The 22,135-nt window shown below is 55.2% G+C and overlaps 1 protein-coding gene across 1 annotated transcript; it reads left to right on the plus strand.

Moving 5' to 3' along the window:
• Window positions 1–15,720: 15,720 nt before the first annotated feature.
• Window positions 15,721–19,049, plus strand: LOC123094573 (WD repeat-containing protein 44). The gene is made up of 5 exons (XM_044516546.1): window positions 15,721–17,558; window positions 17,685–17,736; window positions 17,826–17,911; window positions 17,997–18,090; window positions 18,199–19,049. The coding sequence occupies exons 1-5, from the start codon at window positions 15,756–15,758 to the stop codon at window positions 18,726–18,728; spliced, it is 2,565 nt and encodes an 854-aa protein (XP_044372481.1). The 5' UTR covers window positions 15,721–15,755; the 3' UTR covers window positions 18,729–19,049.
• The last annotated feature ends 3,086 nt before the right edge of the window (window positions 19,050–22,135 follow it).

Genomic DNA, 22,135 nt, shown 5'->3' on the forward strand with positions numbered 1-22,135 from the left:
CTTGGCGATACATATATGTAGATCTCCTACCATTGTAACCGACTCTGTGTAACCCTAACCCTCTTCGGTGCCTATATAAACCGGAGGGTTTTAGTCCGTAGGACGAACAACAATCATACCATAGGCTAGCTTCTAGGGTTTAGCCTCTCTGATCTCGTGGTAGATCTACTCTTGTACTACCCATATCATCAATATTAATCAAGCAGGAGTAGGGTTTTACCTCCATCGAGAGGGCCCGAACCTGGGTAAAAACATCATGTCCCTTGTCTCCTGTTACCATCCGCCTAGATGCACAGTTCGGGACCCCCTACCCAAGATCCGCCGGTTTTGACACCGACATTGGTGCTTTCATTGAGAGTTCCTCTGTGTCGTCATCTTTAGGCCCGATGGCTCCTCCGACCATCAACAGCGATGCGGTCCAGGGTGAGACTTTTCTCCCCGGACAGATCTTCGTATTCGGCGGCTTTGCACTGCGGGCCAATTCGCTTGGCCATCTGGAGCAGATTGAAAGCTACGCCCCTGGCCATCTGGTCAGATTTGGAAGTTTGAACTATACGGCTGACATCCGCGGAGACATGATCTTCGACGGGTTCGAGCCACAGCCAAGCGCGCCGCACTGTCACAATGGGCATGATCTAGCTCTGCCGCCGGACAGTGCCCTGGAGGCCGCACAAGTGTCCGCTCCGACTCTTAGCTCGGAGCTGACTGCGCCGATCGAGGACGGGTGGCTGGACACCACCTTGGGGGCTGCTATCTCTATGGAGATTGAGCCGAACACCAACCCTATCCTTTGCGAAGCTCGTGACTCCAAGGTGCCGGACTCCTCTTCGGACTCCGAACCTTCCGTGCCCCTGCCAATCGAATCCGATTGGGCGCCGATCATGGAGTTCACCACCGCGGACATCTTTCAGCACTCGCCCTTTGGCGACATCCTGAATTCACTAAAGTCCATCTCTTTATCAGGAGAGCCCTGGCCGGATTATGGTCATCAAGGTTGGGATGCGGACGATGAAGAAATTCAAAGCCCACCCACCACCCACTCGCCCTTCGACGGTATGGACGAGATGTAGGAGATAAGCATGAACCAACACCTATAAGGCACTGGACAGCCACCTCATCTCACGATGTATACATGGTGGACACACCTAAGGGAAGCGACGACGAGGAACAACGGGACACCACGAGGGATCATTCCCTCGAAAAGCAGTCAAAACAGCGACGTAAGCGCCGCTCAAAATCCCGCCTCGACAAAGACAGCAGCCGTACAGACCCAGCCATAGAGCAGGGCGAACCGGTGGACGACGAACATGCCATCGCGCAACCGTCCGAACAGGACAACCTGGATAAACAATCCGTCCCCGGCGAAGATAACAGTCCGGATGATCTCATGCCGGACAAGTTGCTGGAGCAGAAGAACCTCCACAAAAGGCTCGTCGCCACTTCTCGTAGCCTGAAAAAGCAGAAGCGGAAGCTCAAAACAGTAGAGGATGCGCTCAGAATTAGATGGAGCAAAGAACTCAACACCGCAGACAAATACGGCGATAGTCGCCGAACAAAGAGCTACCCGAAGCGAAAACTACTGCCCGAATTTGATGAGGAGGCCGTAGAGCCCCCGCAATCAAAGAACAAGGAGACAACCCGGCCGGATAGACGACCCCATGGCAAACATAGAGCGGCAAATGGCGCCGCACACAAGCCGGCACGCGACCCACACACGGATTCGCATCAAAAAGAAGGCCCAGTTAGATCTATCTACGGGCCAAGAAAGCGAGCTCTAGTAAGTAATGCAACACATCAAGTATCCGAATATTACGGTACACCTAAATATAGGGGTGCCGCACACCCCCTATGTTTCACCGATGAGGTTCTGGATTATGAATTTCCAACAGGATTCAAGCCCGTAAACATAGAGGCATACGACGGAACAACAGACCCTCGAGTCTGGATTGAGGATTACATCCTCCACATACACATGGCTAGAGGAGATGACCTCCACGCCATAAAATACTTACCCCTCAAGCTCAAAGGGCCAGCCCGGCATTGGCTCAAAAGCCTCCCCGAAAACACCATTGGAATTTGGGAGGAGCTCGAGGACGTTTTTCCGGCAAATTTTCAAGGGACCTATGTCCGACCTACGGATGCAGACGATTTAAGTCACATAACCCAACAACCCGGAGAGTCAGCCCGAAAATTCTGGAACAGATTCCTTACTAAAAAGAACCAAATAATCGACTGTCCCGACGCCGAAGCCTTAGCAGCTTTCAAACACAACGTCCGAGACGAATGGCTCGCCAGACACCTCGGCCAAGAAAAGCCAAGAACAATGGCCGCATTAACAAGCCTCATGACCCGCTTTTGCGCGGGAGAGGATAGCTGGCTGGCAAGATGCAGTACCAGCGACCCAAGTACATCCGAAGTCAGGGATGGAAACGGGAAACCACGACGCAGCAAGGACCAGCGCCGGACCAAGGGAAATAGCCTGAAGAGCACGACAGTCAATGTCGGATTCAAAAGCTCTTGGCAGAATCATAAAAAACTGCCCCTTAAGGATAACAGGGACGAGCTATCTAGATTAAACAAAATCTTGGACAAGATATGCCAAATCCACAGTACTCCCAGGAAGCCTGCAAACCATATCCACAGAGATTATTGGGTCTTCAAGCAGTCCGGCAAACTCAACGCCGAACACAAGGGGCTCGACACACCAAGCGAGGACGATGACGAACCCCACAAGCAGAGCACCAGAAAACAAAAGAATTTCGCACAAGAAGTCAAAACAGTAAACTCACTTCACGTGACAAAAGGGAAAAATAGAGCGGTGCCCACAGAGGTACGCGCCATACGGCCTATCCTAGAGGAGTCCCGCCACTGGTTGTTAAAACCAATCACCTTCGACCATCAGGATTACTCTAGAAGTATCCGGAAGGCAGGATGGACTGCCTTGATATTAGATCCGATAATTGACAGACTCCAATTTACACAAGTCCTAATGGACGGCGGCAGTGATCTAAACCTGCTATACCAGGACACAATCCGCAAAATGGGGATAGACCCAACCAAAATTCGCCATAGCAACACTTCCTTTCAAGGGGTAATGCCAGGACCATATGCCCATTATACGGGCTCTCTACTGCTAGAAGTTGTGTTCGGCTCACCCGACAACTCCCGCCGCGAAAAGTTAACCTTCCACCTCGCCCCATTTACAAGTAGCTACCAAGCACTACTGGGACGCGAAGCTTTCGCCCGCTTTAACGCAATACCGCATTATGCATCCCTTACACTTAAAATGCCCGGTCCGCGAGGCATCATCTCCTTAAAGGGAAATATCGAGTGTTCCTCGGGCGCGGAAGATTGTGTGACTGCCTTGACAGCCACACACTAAACCGGCTTCACTAATCAAAGCACCTAAACAGGTCGTTCAGACCCCGGACACGGTTAGACGAGTCCGGCGTAAACGTACAAGGGCTTACTAGCCGCATACCCCCGCACAAGGGGCTCCGCACATGTACAACAAGAGACAATAAAGCTCAATTTTATTAATTTTTTGAATCGTACTTTGTTTATTTAATATAACGTACATTTTCGCACGATCTTTTTCAACTAAGTTCCCCTCTTTTACAGATGAACACCATGCTACACCCGTCCAGGATATGGCACAACGGAGACACAGGCGCAGACGTGCAGTAGGGACCCGTGACAAGGATTCTTTTCAAATTAAGACCCTGCGTAAACCTTTTTTACTGTCTCTTGTTGATACACGTCCCCTGGTTTCTTGCCATAACCGAGGAGGAGGCTGGCGTTTTGGCATGGGCCACGTTAGAATTTTGCACGTAGCTGGACACCAGGGGCTTATTACCAAGGGCGTTGTTCGACCCCTCTTTCATAAAGACCAAATACCTTAGGGAGTGTTCGGTGTCTCGAGTTAGGCCTTATATGCATCAGCTCCGAATCATGTCTTTGGTCAAATGTTGGGTTTGCACGGCTCCTGTGTTTTGCTGCCTTACGTTCCGCTCTATTGGCTAAGGCGGCACCAGGAGAACTACTACGATTATGCCCCGGTTCGGCCAGGCGAGCACCTCAGTAGAGAAAGCCGAAAACTGACTGTCATGATATAGCGTGAGACTGGTCAACCACTTGATGACCCGCCAGAATCTATAGGATCCCTCCGCATTGATGAAGGTCCGTTTCCCGGTCAGGCACATACGCGCCCCGAATTCGGGTGAGCACGGTGCCCCTAGGGGCTATATAGTAGCCCCACTGTCAAACTCCTATGGCTAAGTGAAAGTGATAAAGCATTATAGTCTGGTTGCCTAGTTTGCTACGCTACCACCTCCTTTATAGGACCAAGACGTTGGATCAAGTGTGAAAATGCGCCTTTTGCAAACACCCCCGCATTATATGCATGGGGGCTGAAGCCGAAGACTGCCATCTTTCAGGTTATATATACATATACATTAGCGGCCGCACAGGAGGTATTTTAATTCTTGAAAGGCATAAGTATAAAAAGCTTTTATATTCCATTGATACATTGTTTCACAATAATATATGTTATTCGAACATAATATTCTTCGAGCACTGCGTCTCTATTAAACGAGCGCCCTGCAGAACTTCCTGGAAATAGTGCTCGACAGGTACTCGGCTTCCGTCCGAATCTTGGGATGCAACATCGGTGGCCTTCATCTCCACTCAGTATGTCTTGACACGGGCAAGAGCCATCCGCGCACCCTCTATGCATGCCGACCTCCTCATTGCATTGATATGCGGCACCGCACCAAGGAACTGCTGCACCAAGCCAAAATAACTCTTTGGCTCGGGCCTTTTCGGCCACAAAAGACTCACGACATCCTTCATGGCAAGTCCGGATAACCTATTTAGCTCTGCCCATTCGGCCAAGCGATCGGTTAATGAAAGTGGGCGCTCTAGATTATGGAACTGCAACCAAAAAACCTTTTCCATTTCATGATCCTTTTGATCTCGGAAGTGTTCGGCCGCGTCCGCGACACTTGCCGCCAAGTCCAGATAAGCATCCTCCGCACTCCACAACTGGTCCAACTGAGCACACTTAGGATCCACGAATTTCCTCCGCAGCAGAAAGGGCTTTCCAGCCGCGATATCTCCGGCCTAACGCAGCTCCTCCTTCATAGCTCTCATCGCAGAGCAAGCATCCTTGGCCTCGGTAGTGGCCTTCTTCAGGTCCTCTTGCACCGCTCGATCTTCTTTTTCAAGAAGCTTGCAGCGGTCGACAGCATTCTTCAACTCCACGGCCATCTCGGCCATTTCCTTCTTGCTTCGGCAGTGAGCAGCCTGTTTGGCTTTTAGCTCTTCGACCACCTTTAAGGCAGCCGCATCACTCTTTCTGGCCTGCTCTTTGGCTCGGGCGAGCTCCGCCCGAAGGTTCTGCATGGCAGCGGCACCATCTGCGTCAAGCATACATGTTGTAAGGCACGGGCATCAAGCTCCCTTACCAGGTGTCCGCGGAGAAATTGCATACCTTGCGACTCGTCAAGTCGCTTATTGACAAGCACGATGTCGGCATCCGCCACGTCAAGTTGCCGCTTTAGTTCGGCAAAATCATCAGTCCGGCTAGCCACCGAACCCTTCGCCACCTACATAGGTAGGGCGACATATTATACCTGGGATTATGATCCTCGGTGCGCTGTCATTTTTGACAACACACCGAGCCTCAGGGGCTACTATCTACACAGGGCGCATCTTATATGCGGAACTGTCAAAAGGTACTACATTTTGCGTACATCAAAACCTGTCAGTAAACTTCTGATGGCTTCGTGCAATCCGCTCTCAGCGGATGAAATCCTTTCAATCACCGTACCCATTAACGCACGGTGATCTTCTGAGATAGACGCTCGCCCGAGCAGATCCTTCAGCTCCTCCGACCATACACCAGGTGGTGTCGGACTCGTCCGATGGCCTGTTTCGAAGGTCGGACGCGGAGGGCTTTGAGGGGACATACGGCCGCCTTCCGGCCCTGCCGGACTCGGAGAAACCTTTCGCGATGACACCTCAGGGTCGTCCGCCTCGCAAGCCGGTACGACAGGGGGAGGCATTTCACTCTCCATCATCTCCGGACGAAGATCTCCCGAAGATGAGCTCTGCCGAGAAGGGCTGAGATCCGAACTACAAGGTAAAATTTCGGTTATCTTCATCAGAAATAGGGCAGGGATATCCTTTATTTTAAAAAGAACTCCCCTTTTACTTACGGCTCGGTGGAGGGCTGATCCCCTTGGGGGCACAATGCGACCGAAGCATCTCTCGGCGCAGGACCCTCTGACGAAGATTTCTTCCCCCGCTTTGAGACCATTGTCTCCGGGTCTTCAGAGGCGGTCCTCTTCTTCCCTTGGATGGAGGGATTCTCAATCCCTCCTTTCCTGATAGCCTCCTTCACAGAGGTGGTAGCTTCCTTGTTCCCCCCTTCACCTTCTTCCAAAGGCGCAACCTCCAGCATCCTGGTTAAATGGGATCCGGTGTGGTCTCAGGGAGGGGGGCTGGACACCTGATTAACTTTGCTTTCGCTATCCACTCCTGTTCAAAGAACAGCTCTTTTAAAGGGCAAGTTCATGATAAATATGGGATAGCGTGTCCGGGTACAGGGCTACTTACTTGAGTATCCTGGCGATTGCAGTTCAGACCTGCGTCCTCGGTCAAGTCCGGACATATCGCTTGTGATCCGAAGAAAAGCTTGTACATCTCCACGGGCATCGCGCCCATAAAATGTTGGAGAGCTCGTGGTCCCTCCGGGTTAAATTCCCACAGGCGAAGGGGGCGACATTTGCAGGGTAGGATGCGACGAATCAGCATGACCTGTGCTACTACGACCAGAGTGATCTCTCTCTAGAAGGTCTTGAGTGCGGCCCTGCAACAAGGGCACATCCTTGGACGGCCCCCAGTCAAGTCCTTTATTGACCCATGATGCCAGCTGTGGTGGAGGACCCGAGCGAAAGGCAGGTGGCTCCACCCATTTGGTGCCTCTGGGAGCTGTGATATAAAACCACTCTTGTTGCCATAGGCTGAGCTCCTCTTGAAAAGCGAGCTCGGGCCATGGAGCATCAGCATTCTTGCTTATAACAGCCCCTCCGCACTCTTCCTGCTGCCCCTTGATCATCTTCGGCTCCACTTTGAAGGTCTTGAGCCACAATCTGAAGTGAGGGGTAATGCAGAGAAAGGCTTCGCATACGACAATGAACGATGAGATGTGGAGGATGGACTCCGGATCCAAGTCATGAAATTCCAACCCATAGTAAAACATGATCCCCCTCACGAAGGGGTCCGTCGGGAAGCCTAGCCCCCGAAGAAAGTGAGACGCGAACACCATGCTCTCACCAGGCTTGGGAGTGGGAATAACCTGCCCTTGGGCAGGCAGCCTATGCGAATTTCGTCGGTTAGATACCTGGCATCTCTTAGCTTTAGCACGTCTTCTTCCATAACAGAGGAAGGCATCCACTGGCCTTGAAGGTCGGAGTCGGACGTCATCGAAGGTCCGGAGCACCTGAATCTGGAGCTTTGGGTGTTGGAACTCGAGGCGAGGGGCGGATTCGATTGAGATTGAAAGAAAGGAGTGGAGCCTTGGTCTCTTTATAAAGAGGTTGAATACCAAGAGCCTTCCCCGTGACTGTTCGGGACTCGCCTTCGATAGAGGAGACACGCCAACGGGCATGACTGGGTTACCCGCGCCCGTATTAATGAGAATCCCGGAATAAGGGGACACGATCTCTGCTTTGACAAGACGTGCCAAGGAAACCACCTCGCTAAACGCGCTGAGGTGGGACAGTAAAAACGATTCTAATAAAGGCTTGGCCGTGGTGTGATGTCACGCCACGGAATACGTCAGCAGATTGAATTTGTGTAAATATTATTCTCTCTACGGTGGTATGTGGAACTTATTTTGCAGAGCCGGACACTATCCTTGTGTTCAAAATCTTCTATGAAGTATTCGGAGGAGGAACCCGCCTTGCAATGCCGAAGACAATATGCGCGCCGGACTCGTTGTCATTGAAGCCTGGTTCAGGGGCTACTGAGGGAGTCTTGGATTAGGGGGTGTCTGGATAGCCGAGCTATCACCTTTGGCCGGACTCCTGGACTATGAAGATACAAGATTGAAGACTTCGTCCCGTGTCCGGATGGGACTTTCCTTGGCGTGGAAGGCAAGCTTGGCGATACGTATATGTAGATCTCCTACCATTGTAACCGACTCTATGTAACCCTAACCCTCTTCGGTGCCTATATAAACCGGAGGGTTTTAGTCCGTAGGACGAACAACAATCATACCATAGGCTAGCTTCTAGGGTTTAGCCTCTCTAATCTCGTGGTAGATCTACTCTTGTACTACCCATACCATCAATATTAATCAAGCAGGAGTAGGGTTTTACCTCCATCGAGAGGGCCCGAACCTGGGTAAAAACATCGTGTCCCTTGTCTCCTGTTACCATCCGCCTAGACGCACAGTTCGGGACCCCCTACCCGAGATCCGCCGGTTTTGACACCGACAGGGGTTGATTTCCCCCTCTCTTCGGCAACAGAGGTGTTACCCTCCGCCGCCACCTTCACGACCTCCTGTACCTTCCCATGACCTGGACAGGTTCTTTGGGATAACACTTTGGTGTTATCCGTGGCAGTGGGTGGAGAGATCTATGAAAGCGACTTGCTCTCCATCGCGATTGTCCCTAGCGAGTTCCCAGATGACGATGATCGTTGGGGAGATTGTGATCCGGGCTATAATGCGCAAATCAGTATGTTAAAATAGTAAGGCGTAAAATCGGATATGTATATGGTGTCTTCGGATACTCACGATTCAGCTAAAGGCTTTGGCCTAGGGCGCCGCTTTGGGATGGCATCGGCATCCACTTCGGAGTCATCCGAAAGGGAGGGTTTTCCCTTCTTGGTCGCCTCCACCTCCAGATCCGTGGAAGCCGCCCTTTTGTTCTTCCTCCCCTTAGGGGGAGAGTTGCTCTCTTCCTCCTCTACATCCTCGTCATGAGAGGAGGAGTACTCAGTGTCTTCAGACACAACATCTGAAGCACCCTTACGGCGAAGGCCACTCCTTGCCTCTTGCCCTTTCTTCTTGGCCTTCTTCTTCGGCACCTGATACGGCGCCGGAACCAGCATCTTTATCAGCAAGGGGGTGGCCTGGTCCTCGGGCAGCGGAGCCGGATAGTTGATCTGCTCTGCCTTCTTTATCCAGCCCTGTGGGAGTAAGAGAGTTCAATGTACTCCTTGAAATTGCAAATAAAATTTATCATAAAACTTACAGTGGTCGGACGTGCACAGTCATAGCTGTGGTCTTTGGTTATCTCTGGCCATGACTTTTGAGTCTTGAAGAGCAGCTTCCATATGTCTTCGTGTGCACGAAGAACCGCTGCAGAGTTCGAGGACCGGCCGGGTTGAATTCCCACATATATTAAGTCTGGTGTTGACAAGGGAGAATCCGGCGAAAAAGCATCACCCGGATCACGCTGGCGAGGTTGGTGTTCTTGTTTATCATGCCCTTGACGCGGCTCTCCAGCGTCGTCGCCTCGTCAGGCAATTCCCAATCCAGACCCTTATTAATCCAGGATGTAAGCCGCATCGGGGGCCAAGATTCGAACTCAGGAGCAGCGGCCCATGCAGCGTCGCGGGGTTCCGTGGTATAGAACCACCCCAGCTGCCATCCTTTGACGCTCTCCACAAAGGTCCCCTTTGGCCAGTTGACGTTGGGGAGTTTACTCACCATGGCGCCGCCGCACTCCACGTGTTGGCCCTCAACCACCTTTGGCTTCACATTGAAGACCTTGAGCCATAGGCCGAAGTGGGGAGGGACACGGAGGAATGCCTCGCACACGACGATAAACGCCAAAAGGTTGAGGAAGGAATTTGGGGCTAGATCATGAAAATCTAGCCCATAGTAGAACATGAGACCGCGGACGAAAGGATGACGGGGAAAGCCTAGTCCGCGAAGGAAATGAGGGATGAACACTACCCTTTCGTTGGGCTCTGGAGTGGGAATTATCTGCTTTTTGGCAGGGAGCCGATGGACAATGTCCGTGGCCAGATACCCAGCCTCCCGGAGCTCCTTGATGTTCTGCTCTATAACAGAGGAGGCCATCCACTTGCCCTGCGCTCCAGATCCGGACATGGCTAGGAGTGTTTGGTGGCGATGGAAAGGATTGAGATTTGAGCACTGGAGCTCGAATGGCGGATAGGCAGAGGAGGAGGAAGGCGCGGGGTAAAAAGGGGATCCTTATCTTTTTATAAAGGCAGTGGATGTCAAGCGCCCCCTCACAAGCCTTAAATCTCGCCTATTCCCAAGGGGACGTGTGAATGGCACGGTTGGATAACCCAAACCCATGTTTATGAAAATCCCGTAATAAGGGGACACGATCTCTGCTTTGACAAGACGTGTCAATGGCCATGCCTCGAAATATGAAATGAGGCTGTGAAACGGTTCAGAATGCTAACAAAGCCAGGACATAATTAACACCTCGCCAGAAAAATTGCCTATGGACGTGGCTTATTTCATTTTGAATATTTTTCCCTTACAGCTTAAGGCTGTAATTGTTTAATAAAGCTGGATATAGCTGTTCTGCGTGGAGGACTGCGTTGAAGTATTCGGAGAAGGAACCTGCATTGCAATGCCGAAGACAATCTGCGCGCGGAACACATCGTCATTGAAGCCCGGTTCAGGGGCTACTGAGGGAGTCTTGGACTATGGGGTCCTCGAGGAGTCGGCCTATGTGACGTGGGCTGGATTGATGGGCCGTGAATATACAAGGTAGAAGGACCTCCCCATGTCTGAATGGGACTCTCCTTTGCGTGGATGACAAGCTTGGCGTTCGATCATGTACCTTCCTTTCTCTATAAACCGACTTTGTACAGCTCTAGATCCCTCCGGTGCCTATATAAACCAGAGGGCTTAGTCCATAGGTAGGATCACAATCATATAGGCTAGACATCTAGGGTTTAGCCATTACGATATCGAGGTAGATCAACTCTTGTAACCCCTATACTCATCATAGTCAATCAAGCAGGAAGTAGGGTATTACCTCCATTAAGAGGGCCCGAACCTGGGCAAACATCGTTTCCCCTGCCTCCTTGTTACCTTCGATCCTTAGACGCACAGTTCGGGACCCCCTATCAGAGATCTACCGGTTTTGACACCGACAGCAGCCACAGGCTAGGGCCCACCACTACAGGGCCTCGGCCCGCGCGTGGATCTGCTGCGGCCGAGGCAGGTGGTTGCCCTTCCGTGGCGCATTTACTGCGCCATTACCACGCGGATAACGCGGGGGCGTGCGGGGCGTGGTCGCAGTTAATCCCATGCCCCCACGTCGCCTCGGCTTCATCGAGCCGGCTATAAAGTGGGGGAGGAGGAGGAGGACGGCAGAACGCACGTGTGCCCCCTCCCACTCTCTCTTCTTCCTCTCGCAGTTGCTGCCGCTGTGCTGCTCCACTGCTGCCGAGGCTCTGCTACGGCTGCTGCTCCTCCATTGCCATCACCTTGCCGTGGCCGCTGCTCCGCCGAAGCAGTTGCTCCGCCGTGGCCATCACAATGCCTCTGCTGCCTCGTGTCATCACCGCACCGCCCGTCGTCCTCGTTGTCGAGCTCTTCCTCGCCATCTCCGAGCCATGGCGAAGAGTGGTTGGCTCGGCTCCAACATCCACGAAGACCACGTAGACTTCCTCCGCGCGACGTGAAAGCTTCCCCATGCCGACAACGTGGGCGTGCGCATTCCGCTGGAGCGGGAGATCTGGTCGCGGCCAAAGCCCGGTGAGTACGTTGTCCTCCGCGTGCATTTTCTCCGTGGCTTCGGGCTCTCGGCCAGCAGTTTCTTTTGCTCCTTCCTCGACTTCTATCGACTGCAACTGCACCACCTTACTCCCAATACGGTTGTGCTCATGGCAACCTTCATAACCTTCTGTGAGGGGTATCTCGACGTCTTGCCCACAATCGAGCTTTGGGGTAGATTCTTCTACCTCAAGCTGGGCACGGCGGCGAAGGACGAGTCGGCCTAGTGCGGAGCATGCGTCGTCGTGAGGTGCTCAGGAACCGGCCCGCGCTTCCCAGCCATCCCTCTGCATGAGTCGGCCAAGCTATGGCAACAGACTTATTTCTACGTCCAGAATCTCCAGCAGGTCGACTACATCAACTTGCCGGACTTTGTGCCCGGGCTGCCGCTGAGTCGCTGGACAACTGGCAGCAGCAGCCGCCCAAGTGCCTGCCGGCCCACATCGCCAGCATCCTCGTCTGACTGCAGGATATGACGGATCAAGAGGGGCTCAAGCCGGCTGACCTGCTGGCCGGCTTCGTCATGCACCGGGTGTCGCCGCTCCAGCTCCGGCTGCACCTCATTAGCGAGATGAGCGGCCGCCGGGATCCCTGTTGGATGTCCACCAAGGAGATGCCGGAGGTGGAGGTGGTCCACCATGTGAACTACTTCTCCAACTACAAGCTCAACGAGGAGTGGCACATTGGTAAAGAGCCCTATAGTCGGGCCAACCCTCCTCCAACGATAAGTACCCGGTCCGGCTGCTTTTCTTATGTTGTTCTTTTTCTTCTGTCCTGATTAGTCGGCCTTATGGCAGTGCTTCCCAGGCCAACGATTGCAAACCGCGGATCAGGAGTAGATGCCGGACCGTGCAGATAGCAACGTGGGCAACCCCGAGCTGGGGGCGGCCGCCATGGAGGAAGGCGGCGAGGAGGAGGTCACCGGAGGAGGCGGTGCTAGGGAAGGCGGCTCCTCGAGTGGCGGAGGAGGAATCAGCAACGTCCGGTCCTGGCCGGACGACGACGAGGACGTCGAGGGGCGGTGCCAACCTGGCGAGAGATGCGGGAACTGGAGCCGGACCTTCTACACCGCGGCCGGCTGCTGCACCCGGTGGGCAAAAGCACCGCCTGGCAGGGAGGTTTGGTAGCAAACCGGCCAAGAAGGCCAAGCAGGTGGACGCCACCAGGCGACAAGAGGCCCTGAAGGTGGCCGCCGCCCGGAAGGAGCCCAAGCCCATGCCATTATACGTCCGGGTAAGCATGCTTGCCGCCGTGACTTCATGTTTTTTCTTCTATCTTGGGGTGACTTCTTATCTTTGCTCTCTTGCCGAGCAGGACTACCTTCGCCACCACGCGGGCTCCGCCGCCTCACTGATGGACCTAATGGGCGGCTCCGAGGATGCTCAGCGCCCGGATCTGGCTGCTGCCCTTCGAGCGGCGAAGGAGAGGAACGTGCGGGAAGCGCGCGAGGAGCAAGAGGCCACGGAGAAGGGGCGGGCCAACGCCCAGGCAGAGGAGGTGTCGCAGGCGGAGGTCTAGGCTGCAGAGAGGGCGGAGGCAGAGGCGGCGATGAAGGCGCAGGCGAAAGCCGCGACCAAGGCGCAGGCGGAGGCCGATGTTAGGGTCACGGTGGGTCTGACTGGTGGCGAGGTCCCGGAGACCATCACCCTCGAACAGCGGGAGGTGGAGATGGCAGAGAACCGAACGCCGCCTGGGGCGGCCGCGGCCGACCAGTCGGTAACGGAACCGGTGGTCCCCAATACCGTCATCCCGGAGCTGGAGGAGACCCAGCGCGCGCCGGATGTTGGCGGGCAAGGAGGTGGCGAGCCCAGCCAGCTGGAGGCACCACCAGCCGGTGCTGGGCAGACGGCGAGCCGGGCCATGGCGGCGCACGGTCCTGCGAGTCTGCGTGCAACGCGGGCGACCTCGAAGCCGAGGCGAGTGGAGGCCGCAGCCTCGAGCTCATGGAGGGCCAGTGCTGAGGCCACGAGCACCGCTCCTTCAGGTTGGGTGGCAGGGGCCAGCCCAGCGCCCTGATCCTGGCGATGCGGGACATGGAGGACTGGTTCCTCGTCCAGAACGCCACCCTCCTGAGGGTGAGGGAAGAGATGCTGGCAACGCGGGCAGCCGTCCGGGTACGCGCGCCTTGCCTTTGTTTTATTTTTGTCTTGTAATCTTCTGTGCGGGAGCGCCAGCGCACCCACTGGGTGTAGCCCCCCCAAGTTCCGAGCCAGCTGCTGAGCAGGCGGGTTGGAACTCAAAGGTATTCTTTTTGTTTGCTGAAATGCTTGCTGCCGTTGCAGGACTACCACAACATGCGAGTGGCCACCTACAACATGCAGAACCGGACGCTCGTCACCCGGACTACTGAGCTGGCTCAGAGCCGAAGTAAGTAAGCTGACTTCCAGTGGGAGCGCGCCAGCGCACCCACTGGGTGTAGCCCCCGAGATTCGGGCTGACTGCTGAGCAGTCAGGCCGGATCTTCTCTGGAAGGCTTGTTTTTGTTTTTGTCGAAGTACATGATGACGCCCTTGGTATTTTTTTTGCAGCGGCTGCCGCCCAGCTAGTTCAGCGCGTGACTGAGCTCGAAGGCCAGGTCCGGGTTTTGGGGCAGGAGCGCGACCAGGCGGTCTCAGCGTGCAACCGGCTGGAGAAGGACCTGGTGGACCTGGCGGACCAGGCCGAACAGCACACGCAGCAGGTCCAGCAGCTGAAGGCGGACGAGGAGCAACTCAGGGCCGAGTTCGAGACCCAGCGCACAGACTGGGCTAAGAAGGAGAAGCTCCTCCATGGCGGCTACTCTGTGATCGAGGACATGCTTGACGGTACGCCTCTTTCCTTCCGCTCCGACTGCTCGCTGCCGAGTGCTGCCAGAGGACGTCTTCTAACACCTTTGTCTTCTTGTGGGCAGAGTTCCTCCCGGGCCACTCCGTCGCCATCTGCATGGCCATCGAGGCCCAGCGCGAGGAGTATAGGCGCAAGGGCAAGGAGATCGCGCAGGACCGGCCTCAGACCTTCGGCGAACAGCTCATGGCTGTCTGGATGCGCCTCGAGCCAATGCGCCGCCTGCTCCGCCGGCTTCAGCGCACCGAGTCGCAGGTCTTGGAGGGCTTGTGGCCGGGTGGTCAGATCCCGCGGACTCCCAGTCGGACGGCCGACTGGCTGAAGGTGGCGGCGAACCGGCTCGAAGCCTGGAAGAGCTCTGCGGCGCGGGCTAGGGCTGCCAAGGTGCTGGAGTTCGTCAAGGCCTGGTACTCCGGCGTGCGTCTGGCACAGTTGGCGACCTTCCGTCAGGAGGCACTGCCGGAGCTGGTGGCGGAGCGCGAGGACATCGCCATCCGAGCGTCGGCTCTCGCCGACTACGCCGACGTCGGCGTCTTCATCTCGGAGCGGGGAGACGACGGCGCCGACCACAATCCGAACACGCCACCTCTAGTATTTTCGTCCACGAAACCGGGTTGGCAAATGCTTTTGAAGATACGAAACCAATTCATATTACTTGTCTTAGTAGCCTTCAGGATCCTGATAAATGCTTTAATTTTCAAAGATAGAAGCCATATCATCTCACTTCAAACATTAAAAATTCTTTTCTCCCACAACTGATGCAAGAAAATGTTAGAATGACTTTTAGGAATGGAAGCTGTCGATGGATGGTTAGCAATAACGACCGGATAGTTCTTTTTAGAGGTAACGACCATGTGGCTTTATCTATAAAGTCAGGCTCATGTCTTTTTATTTTATTTTTAAATCATATACTAGTTGATACCCATCTGATGTGATAAAAATAACTATTGTGACTCTTCTCCAATGTGATCAAATTTTGATCGGAGAACTTCCCCCCTTTTGCCATGCCTTTACTGGAGCAGGCGCCACGGCAAAAAACATTACAGCCTTACAAAACGTGCCCCTAAATTTAGCAATTTGGATAGCAAGGGTCTCTCTCCCAGGCACGCGCCGGCAGGCCATTCGTTTTGCCACCGCCAGGCAAGAACCGTACACCATGAGCCACAAGGACGACGGCGAGGTGGGTGTCCTCGTTGAGAGCCATGACAATGGATTCCGGGAGGCGGCGACGGACGACGAGGATGGCCGCAGCGAGCAGGAGTCTTTCTTTCAATGCCTCGATCGCATGGAGCCCCCCGGCGATGCCGACCAGGGCTTCCCCTCCGACGACGGTGAGGAGGATGGCCTCAGCGACGCTGCCCGTGTCTCCTTTGCCACCGCCGTGGATGACCGGCTCCAGGAGGAGCAGGCGGAGCTGGACGAGGATGAGGGAGACGAGGAGGAGGACTTGTCGACGTACGACTACGACATGTGGATGGAGGCGGACGAGCCCGTGCCCATCAAGGAGCGTCGCCGCCGACTGCTCCATGGGATGGGCCTCAACAGCAGCAGAGATATCCTCCGAAGCCGCATCGCCAGGACGAGGAACGCTTCCAGGCGTCCACCGCGGCGGGCGTTCGCGCCGAGCACCGCGCCGTCTGCGGCTTCCACGCCTCTCCAGATCATCAAACGGCAGCCCAGCGCCTTCCTTAAACGTTGCCGGTCGGATAGCCGACTCGCCGTCCGAGGCGCCGCCTCGAGAAAGCTGACGGCATTACGCCGCGTGCACTCGGCACCGCACTCTCTGCAAGGTTCGCCCATGCACAGGGCTCTCCGATCAGCCGCTCGTTGTCCGTTGCCATCAGTGGCGTCCAAGGACGATGGAGGAGGAGAAAATAGAAACTGCAACCTAGATGACGGCAAAGTGTTCGCCGTGAACGGCAGTCAGTCCACGGACGGCGCGCGCGGCGCGGCCCACAACGCCCATGGCTTCGCCGGGCACACCCCGCTGGTGAAACAGCTCATGCGGCGAAGCCAGAGCCAGACTGTGAAGGCGGGGGCGGGGAACAAGGACGGCGGGATGCCGACGATTAAGAAACCACGGTGGCTGAAGAACATGAAGATCGTCGCCACAGTCGCCGCCCTCATCCACGAGAAAGACAGGGACAGGGACAGGGACAGGGACAGGTCGTCCGCGCTTCCGTCCGCGATGACCATGTCCAAGTCCAAGTCGTCGTCGTCGGCGGCGGCGGCGGACAGCGCCTCAACGTCGTCGTCGTCCACCGAGCGGCTCAAGGTGCACCACTCCGGCCAGTCGAGCAAGGACCTGACGGGGCTGTACATGCGGCAGGAGGTGCGCGCGCACGAGGGGTCCATATGGAGCATCAAGTTCAGCGCTGACGCCCAGTACCTCGCAAGCGGCGGGGAGGACCGCGTGGTGCGTGTCTGGCAGGTCGTGCACACCGACGCCTCCCCCTCTATCCTGACGCCGGATCTCTCGACCGGCAAGATTCTTCCCCCGCTGGCTCCCGCCGACGGCGGGTCCTTGGCGGGGGCACCGGGGCTGGCAGCGCTGTCGAGGAAGGTCCTGCGCGGGAAGAGCAGCAAGCACGTGCTCCCGGAGCACGTGGTGCTGCCGGAGACCGTGTTCGCGCTCGCCGAGCAGCCGGCGTGCGTCTTCGAGGGCCACGAGGACGACGTGCTGGACCTGTCGTGGTCCAAGCAGTCGTCGAGGCTGCTGTCGTCGTCCATGGACAAGACGGTGCGGCTGTGGGACGTGGAGAGCAAGGCGTGCCTGCAGGTGTTCGGGCACAGCGACTACGTGACGTGCATCCAGTTCAACCCGGCGGACGAAGGCTACTTCATCAGCGGCTCGTTGGACTGCAGGGTGCGCATCTGGAGCGTGGCGGAGCGGCAAGTCGTCGATTGGAGCGACCTCAACGACATGGTCACCGCCGCCAGCTACACCCCCGACGGCCAGGTTCATTAATTCGATTCTTGTACTGTAGTAGTATCAACTAGTCCATTCATCGTCTAAAAACACATCATGCATCCCAAATCCATATGAGCTTAATACGTGTGTTGTTCAAACTTAAATTTTTCCTAGGCTGCGATCGTTGGATCGCACAAGGGGTGCTGTCGGTTCTACAAGACAAGAGGTAATCTCAATGTCAGTAACACGTAATCTGTGCTAGTAAAAAAAAAATTAGTACTATGATCAATGAGCATTCTGATGCGTTGGTGCCAGATTGCAAGCTGAACCAGGAGGCTCAGATCGACATGAGCATATCCAAGAAGCGCAAGTCGCAGGCGAAGAAGATCACCGGATTCCAGGTACCTGCTGCTTGTACCTTCTTGAACTGACAAACAATGGCAAACGGATCGATCGATGCTGATACCGGACGATGTTAACGTATAGTTTGCGCCGGGGAACCCGTCGGAGATCCTGGTGACGTCGGCGGACTCGCAGATCCGGGTGTTCAACGGCATCACCGTCCTCCAGAAGTTCAAAGGTACGCCAGTGGCGGCAAGGCCATGCCCCGCCTCACCTTTACCAGCAGCACCCGTTCCATTGCCACAAACTCCACAACGAACAGGGAACCCGTGTTTCTGCCTGCCAGGGTTCAAGAACACCAGCAGCCAGCTCTCGGCGTCCTACTCCGGCGACGGCCGCTACGTGGTCTGCGCCAGCGAGGACTCGCACGTCTACGTCTGGAGACGCGCCGCCGGCGGCATGGGCTCCGCTGCAGGAGGAGGCATCGGCGTCAAGGCCAAGACGTGGCTCACCAGCCGCTCCTATGAGTACTTCTTCTGCAGGGACGTGTCCGCCGCGGTGCCGTGGCCCGGGTCCTCCCCGTCGCCGCTCCCGCGCGCGGGAGACGAGCGCGCGTCGTCGAGCGTCCATGGCGGCGCTGGCAGGAGAGCGTCGGACAATGACCCGTTCGGCGACGGCGTGCAGCTGCCACCACGTCCCAAGTCCGGGCCGCTTACGTTCCCCGGCTCACAGGCGGAGATGCTGCGCATGGGGCCGTCGTCGCGGGAAGCCGGCTGCAACGCGTGGGGGATGGTGGTGGTCACGGCGGGCCTGGGCGGGGAGATGAGGGTGTACCAGAACTTCGGGATGCCAGTGGGGATCAAAGGGCAGAAGTGATGGATCTTGATTTCGAGCTGGATTCGTTGGAAGGGAGGGAGTGGTTCTTGATCTTTGCAGCAGGACAGGAGCATGAATGCAGCAGCTTTACGAACGATCGAACACGTACGACGCACACTGCACACAATCGGTCAACGAACATTTTGATGGGATCGGCCCCTTTGGCTTTACCTCTGTGTTTGGGTAGGGCGGAGAAGTTTCAAGTGTAGGGAGGAAAGAAGAACAATGTACAATATAGTGAGAAAAAATGTAAACGACATTACGATTGTACTGTATTTAAGTAGATTATAAAATGTAAAAACAGTTCTTTTTTGCGTGAAACAGAAGAAATATCTTAATCCAAATGCACATATCTTTGGAGCCACCGGACAGCCCAGCAGTGGTCCCCCGTACCCCCCGCGTCGCCCCGGCTCGTGCGACCCGGGCGGGATTACAACCCTAGCCGCCGGGGGCTCCCCGTCCTTCTATCCCTCCCTCCGCCGCCGCCGAAGGAAGCCGCCGGCCTATAGCCCAGGGGCTGACGGCGGTGGCGGGGGCCTTCCCTCTCTCCTGCACCATGGGGGCGGTGCGGAGCCCCGCGGCGTGTGGTGGCACGGCCGATCTGGCCTTGATGGCGTGGCGGGCCTGCCTTGACCGGCGGCGGCGCGGCGGACGCCTCGGCCTAAGGCGGATGGTGGAGGGTGCGGCGGTTGGCCCTGCTTCGGGCAGCGGCCGCGGCCGGGTCGGCGGCGACGGACCATGTGAACTCGGATCAGCGGTGGCGGCATGGAGGGCCTGGTGGTTGGGTCGGCGCCATGTGTGGTTTGCCCTCCGGACAGATCTGATCTGGCCGGTGCGACCTGCTCGATGTGCGGCGGCTCAGATCGGCGGCGACCGGTGCACACGATGCTTGATGGAGGTTCCTCGAGCGGATCCGGGTGAAAACCTAGTTCTCGGCTTGATGCCAAGATCGGCGTTGGCGGCACTCTTTTGTGTCATTAAATTCTTGAAGGCATCGCCGTGGAGAAGCTCCAGACCTCTATCTGCTACCTCCGGGGGAAACCCTAGATCAATAGATCAGATGATGGCGGCGCATTGGTGTCGTTTCCTCCTTGGGGGCGTCATTCTTGGAGGCATACACGAGATCGAGGGACCAATGGGCGGCTTTTTTGGTGGAGCGGTGCTTCATTGATGACGGCGGATCTCGACGGCGTGGCGCAGTGGAGACTCGGGGCCCGATGCATGGTGATGGACTCGCGCAGGAGGAGGTTGCTGTCTGGCGTCATGGTGGCGTCGATGGCAGAGTGGCCTGACAAGGTAGAAGCCTCAATATCTGCTCTGGAGACGGACCTGTGGAAGATGGCGGTGACGACACATGTTAGTGCGTCAGACCAGTTTATGCCCCAGACCCGGTATGTGGCTCGGCCGGGGCTTCTGGCTTTTGATGATAGGCTTAGGTGAGTGGACTGGGTATTTGGCCCAGCTAGCGCCCCTTCATTATATGGATAGGAGCAGTGGCATATGTTGCCAAGATGGCGGATTCAGGCATATTGTTATAATACTTTGTAAGGTCCTCGAGAATAATCAATAAAGTGGCCGCATCCATCTCCCAGATGCAGAGGCCGAGGGTCATCCTCCTTTTCTAAAAAAACATGTGTTTACCCAATCAGTCCTGGTCAGTATGAAAAGAAAACACGTTTGGTTGCGTGCAAGGAGGCATGGCTCGCATCGGCACGATAATTAAAGCACCCCAGAGCCTGCCTTGCTGGGAACGCTCGAATCGGCCGTTTCCCGTGAGCCAGGCTCACTCAAGCACAAAAGCTGGTCCCGGCATAGGGCACGGTGCAGGGGGATTCGGCCGAAGATGGCGGAAGACGGAAATCCTCACCCCCCCATTTACTCGCTCACCCCTGGCTCTTGGACAAGCCCTTCCTATGTACTTGGCATATGACAGCGGCGAGGACTCAGATCTGCGCTAGCGGCGACAACGTAGGTGGCGGCAGCGGCACTCTCTGGCAGCGGTAGCTGCTTCTCCCCTTCTTCTTCGACTTCATCTGACCATCCTCATTTCAGCCAGCCCCCCTCCTGACTTCGAACCTGGTAAGCACCCCCCTCCTCTGTTTGGTTGTTCGTTAGGGCCGTTTAGGGTCGATTGTGCCATTGTTGATCGCACCATGGATGTCGCTTAAGTTGTGGATGAATGGACGAAGCTTGTAATTCACGCAGCTTCGCTGATAGCTATGGTTCAGGCCAGGATCATGTTGGTCCATAAGGGAGTTGTTTGTCAGAATGACAAGCCTATCATCCGGTATGGTCCGATGTTAATCCGGGATCAGGAGAGGATAATGAATCTGAACTACATCTACAACTGCAACATCATAGAGGTTCTGTGGATGCTTTGAATGAAAAGAGCACCTTTCTCAAGGCTTGTGCAGACGTTCAGGAGCAGGGGGCTACTACAAGATAACGGCCACACCACTTTGGAAGACCAAGTAGCATGTTCCTCCATGTTGCTGGTCATAACCAAAGGTTGAGGGTTATGCACAACACATTCAGGAGATCAGTGGAGACCATTTCCAGGTACTTCAGGCAAGTGTTAGTTGTTCTGAGCTCAGAGGAGAGATGAACATGTCACCAACCAACCGGACTCCTAACAAGAATCGCACTAGCCCAATATGGTATCCATACTTCAAGGTGAGCATTGACAGTACATAGTTCATGCCTTGATATGTTGTTATTGTTCTGCTATAGCCATAACACCATCTTTTAATGCCATGTCTGGATTGCATTAGGGAAATTGATGGTACTCATGTCACTGCCAGAGTGTCGAGGTCACAATCTGCAGCATACAGAGGGAGCAAGCACTACACAAGCTAGAATATGCTTGCTGTTATTGATTTTGATCTGAAGTTCACATATGTGTTGGCTGGCTGGGAAGGATAAGCACATCATGCTAACATTCTAAGTGACAACATGTGTAGACCTGATGGCATCAACATCCCAGATGGCAAGTTCTACCTAGGAGATGCTGGCTATGCATGTCGGCCAGGTGTTCTTCCGTCCTTCAGGAAAACCAGGTACCATCCAAATGAGTTCTCTGGTAGGAACTATCCTAGGACTCATCGAGAACTGTTCAATCTTAGAGACTCCAGCCTTAGAGTAATGGTTGAGAGGGCATTTGGAGCTCTGAAGAATAGGTTTAATATCCTGGATTAGAAGCCATTCCATCCTTACCCTACCCAAGTTAAGCTTGTTCTTGCATGTTGCATCCTTCACAACTGGATCCTACAATGGGGTTGTGATGAACTTGTGCCAGAGGAGGAAGATGTGAAGCTTGATGATCCGCTCAGCTCCTTCCATGTGGAAAAAAGGTTGGAGTGGGCTCAGGCTATGTGGGATAACAAAGGTTAGACAAGGGTGAGAAGAAG

This window comes from Triticum aestivum, chromosome 4B (genome assembly GCF_018294505.1).
Source record: "Triticum aestivum cultivar Chinese Spring chromosome 4B, IWGSC CS RefSeq v2.1, whole genome shotgun sequence".
Lineage (NCBI taxonomy): Eukaryota > Viridiplantae > Streptophyta > Magnoliopsida > Poales > Poaceae > Triticum > Triticum aestivum.

Bases quoted from the DNA above. Each gene is read 5' to 3' on its own strand.
- LOC123094573 (XM_044516546.1), top strand. From the start codon at position 15,756: ATGAGCCACAAGGACGACGGCGAGGTGGGTGTCCTCGTTGAGAGCCAT. The intron at 17,737-17,825 runs GTAATCTCAATG...CGTTGGTGCCAG, and splicing joins TCGGTTCTACAAGACAAGAG to ATTGCAAGCTGAACCAGGAG. The intron at 17,912-17,996 runs GTACCTGCTGCT...GTTAACGTATAG, and splicing joins AGAAGATCACCGGATTCCAG to TTTGCGCCGGGGAACCCGTC.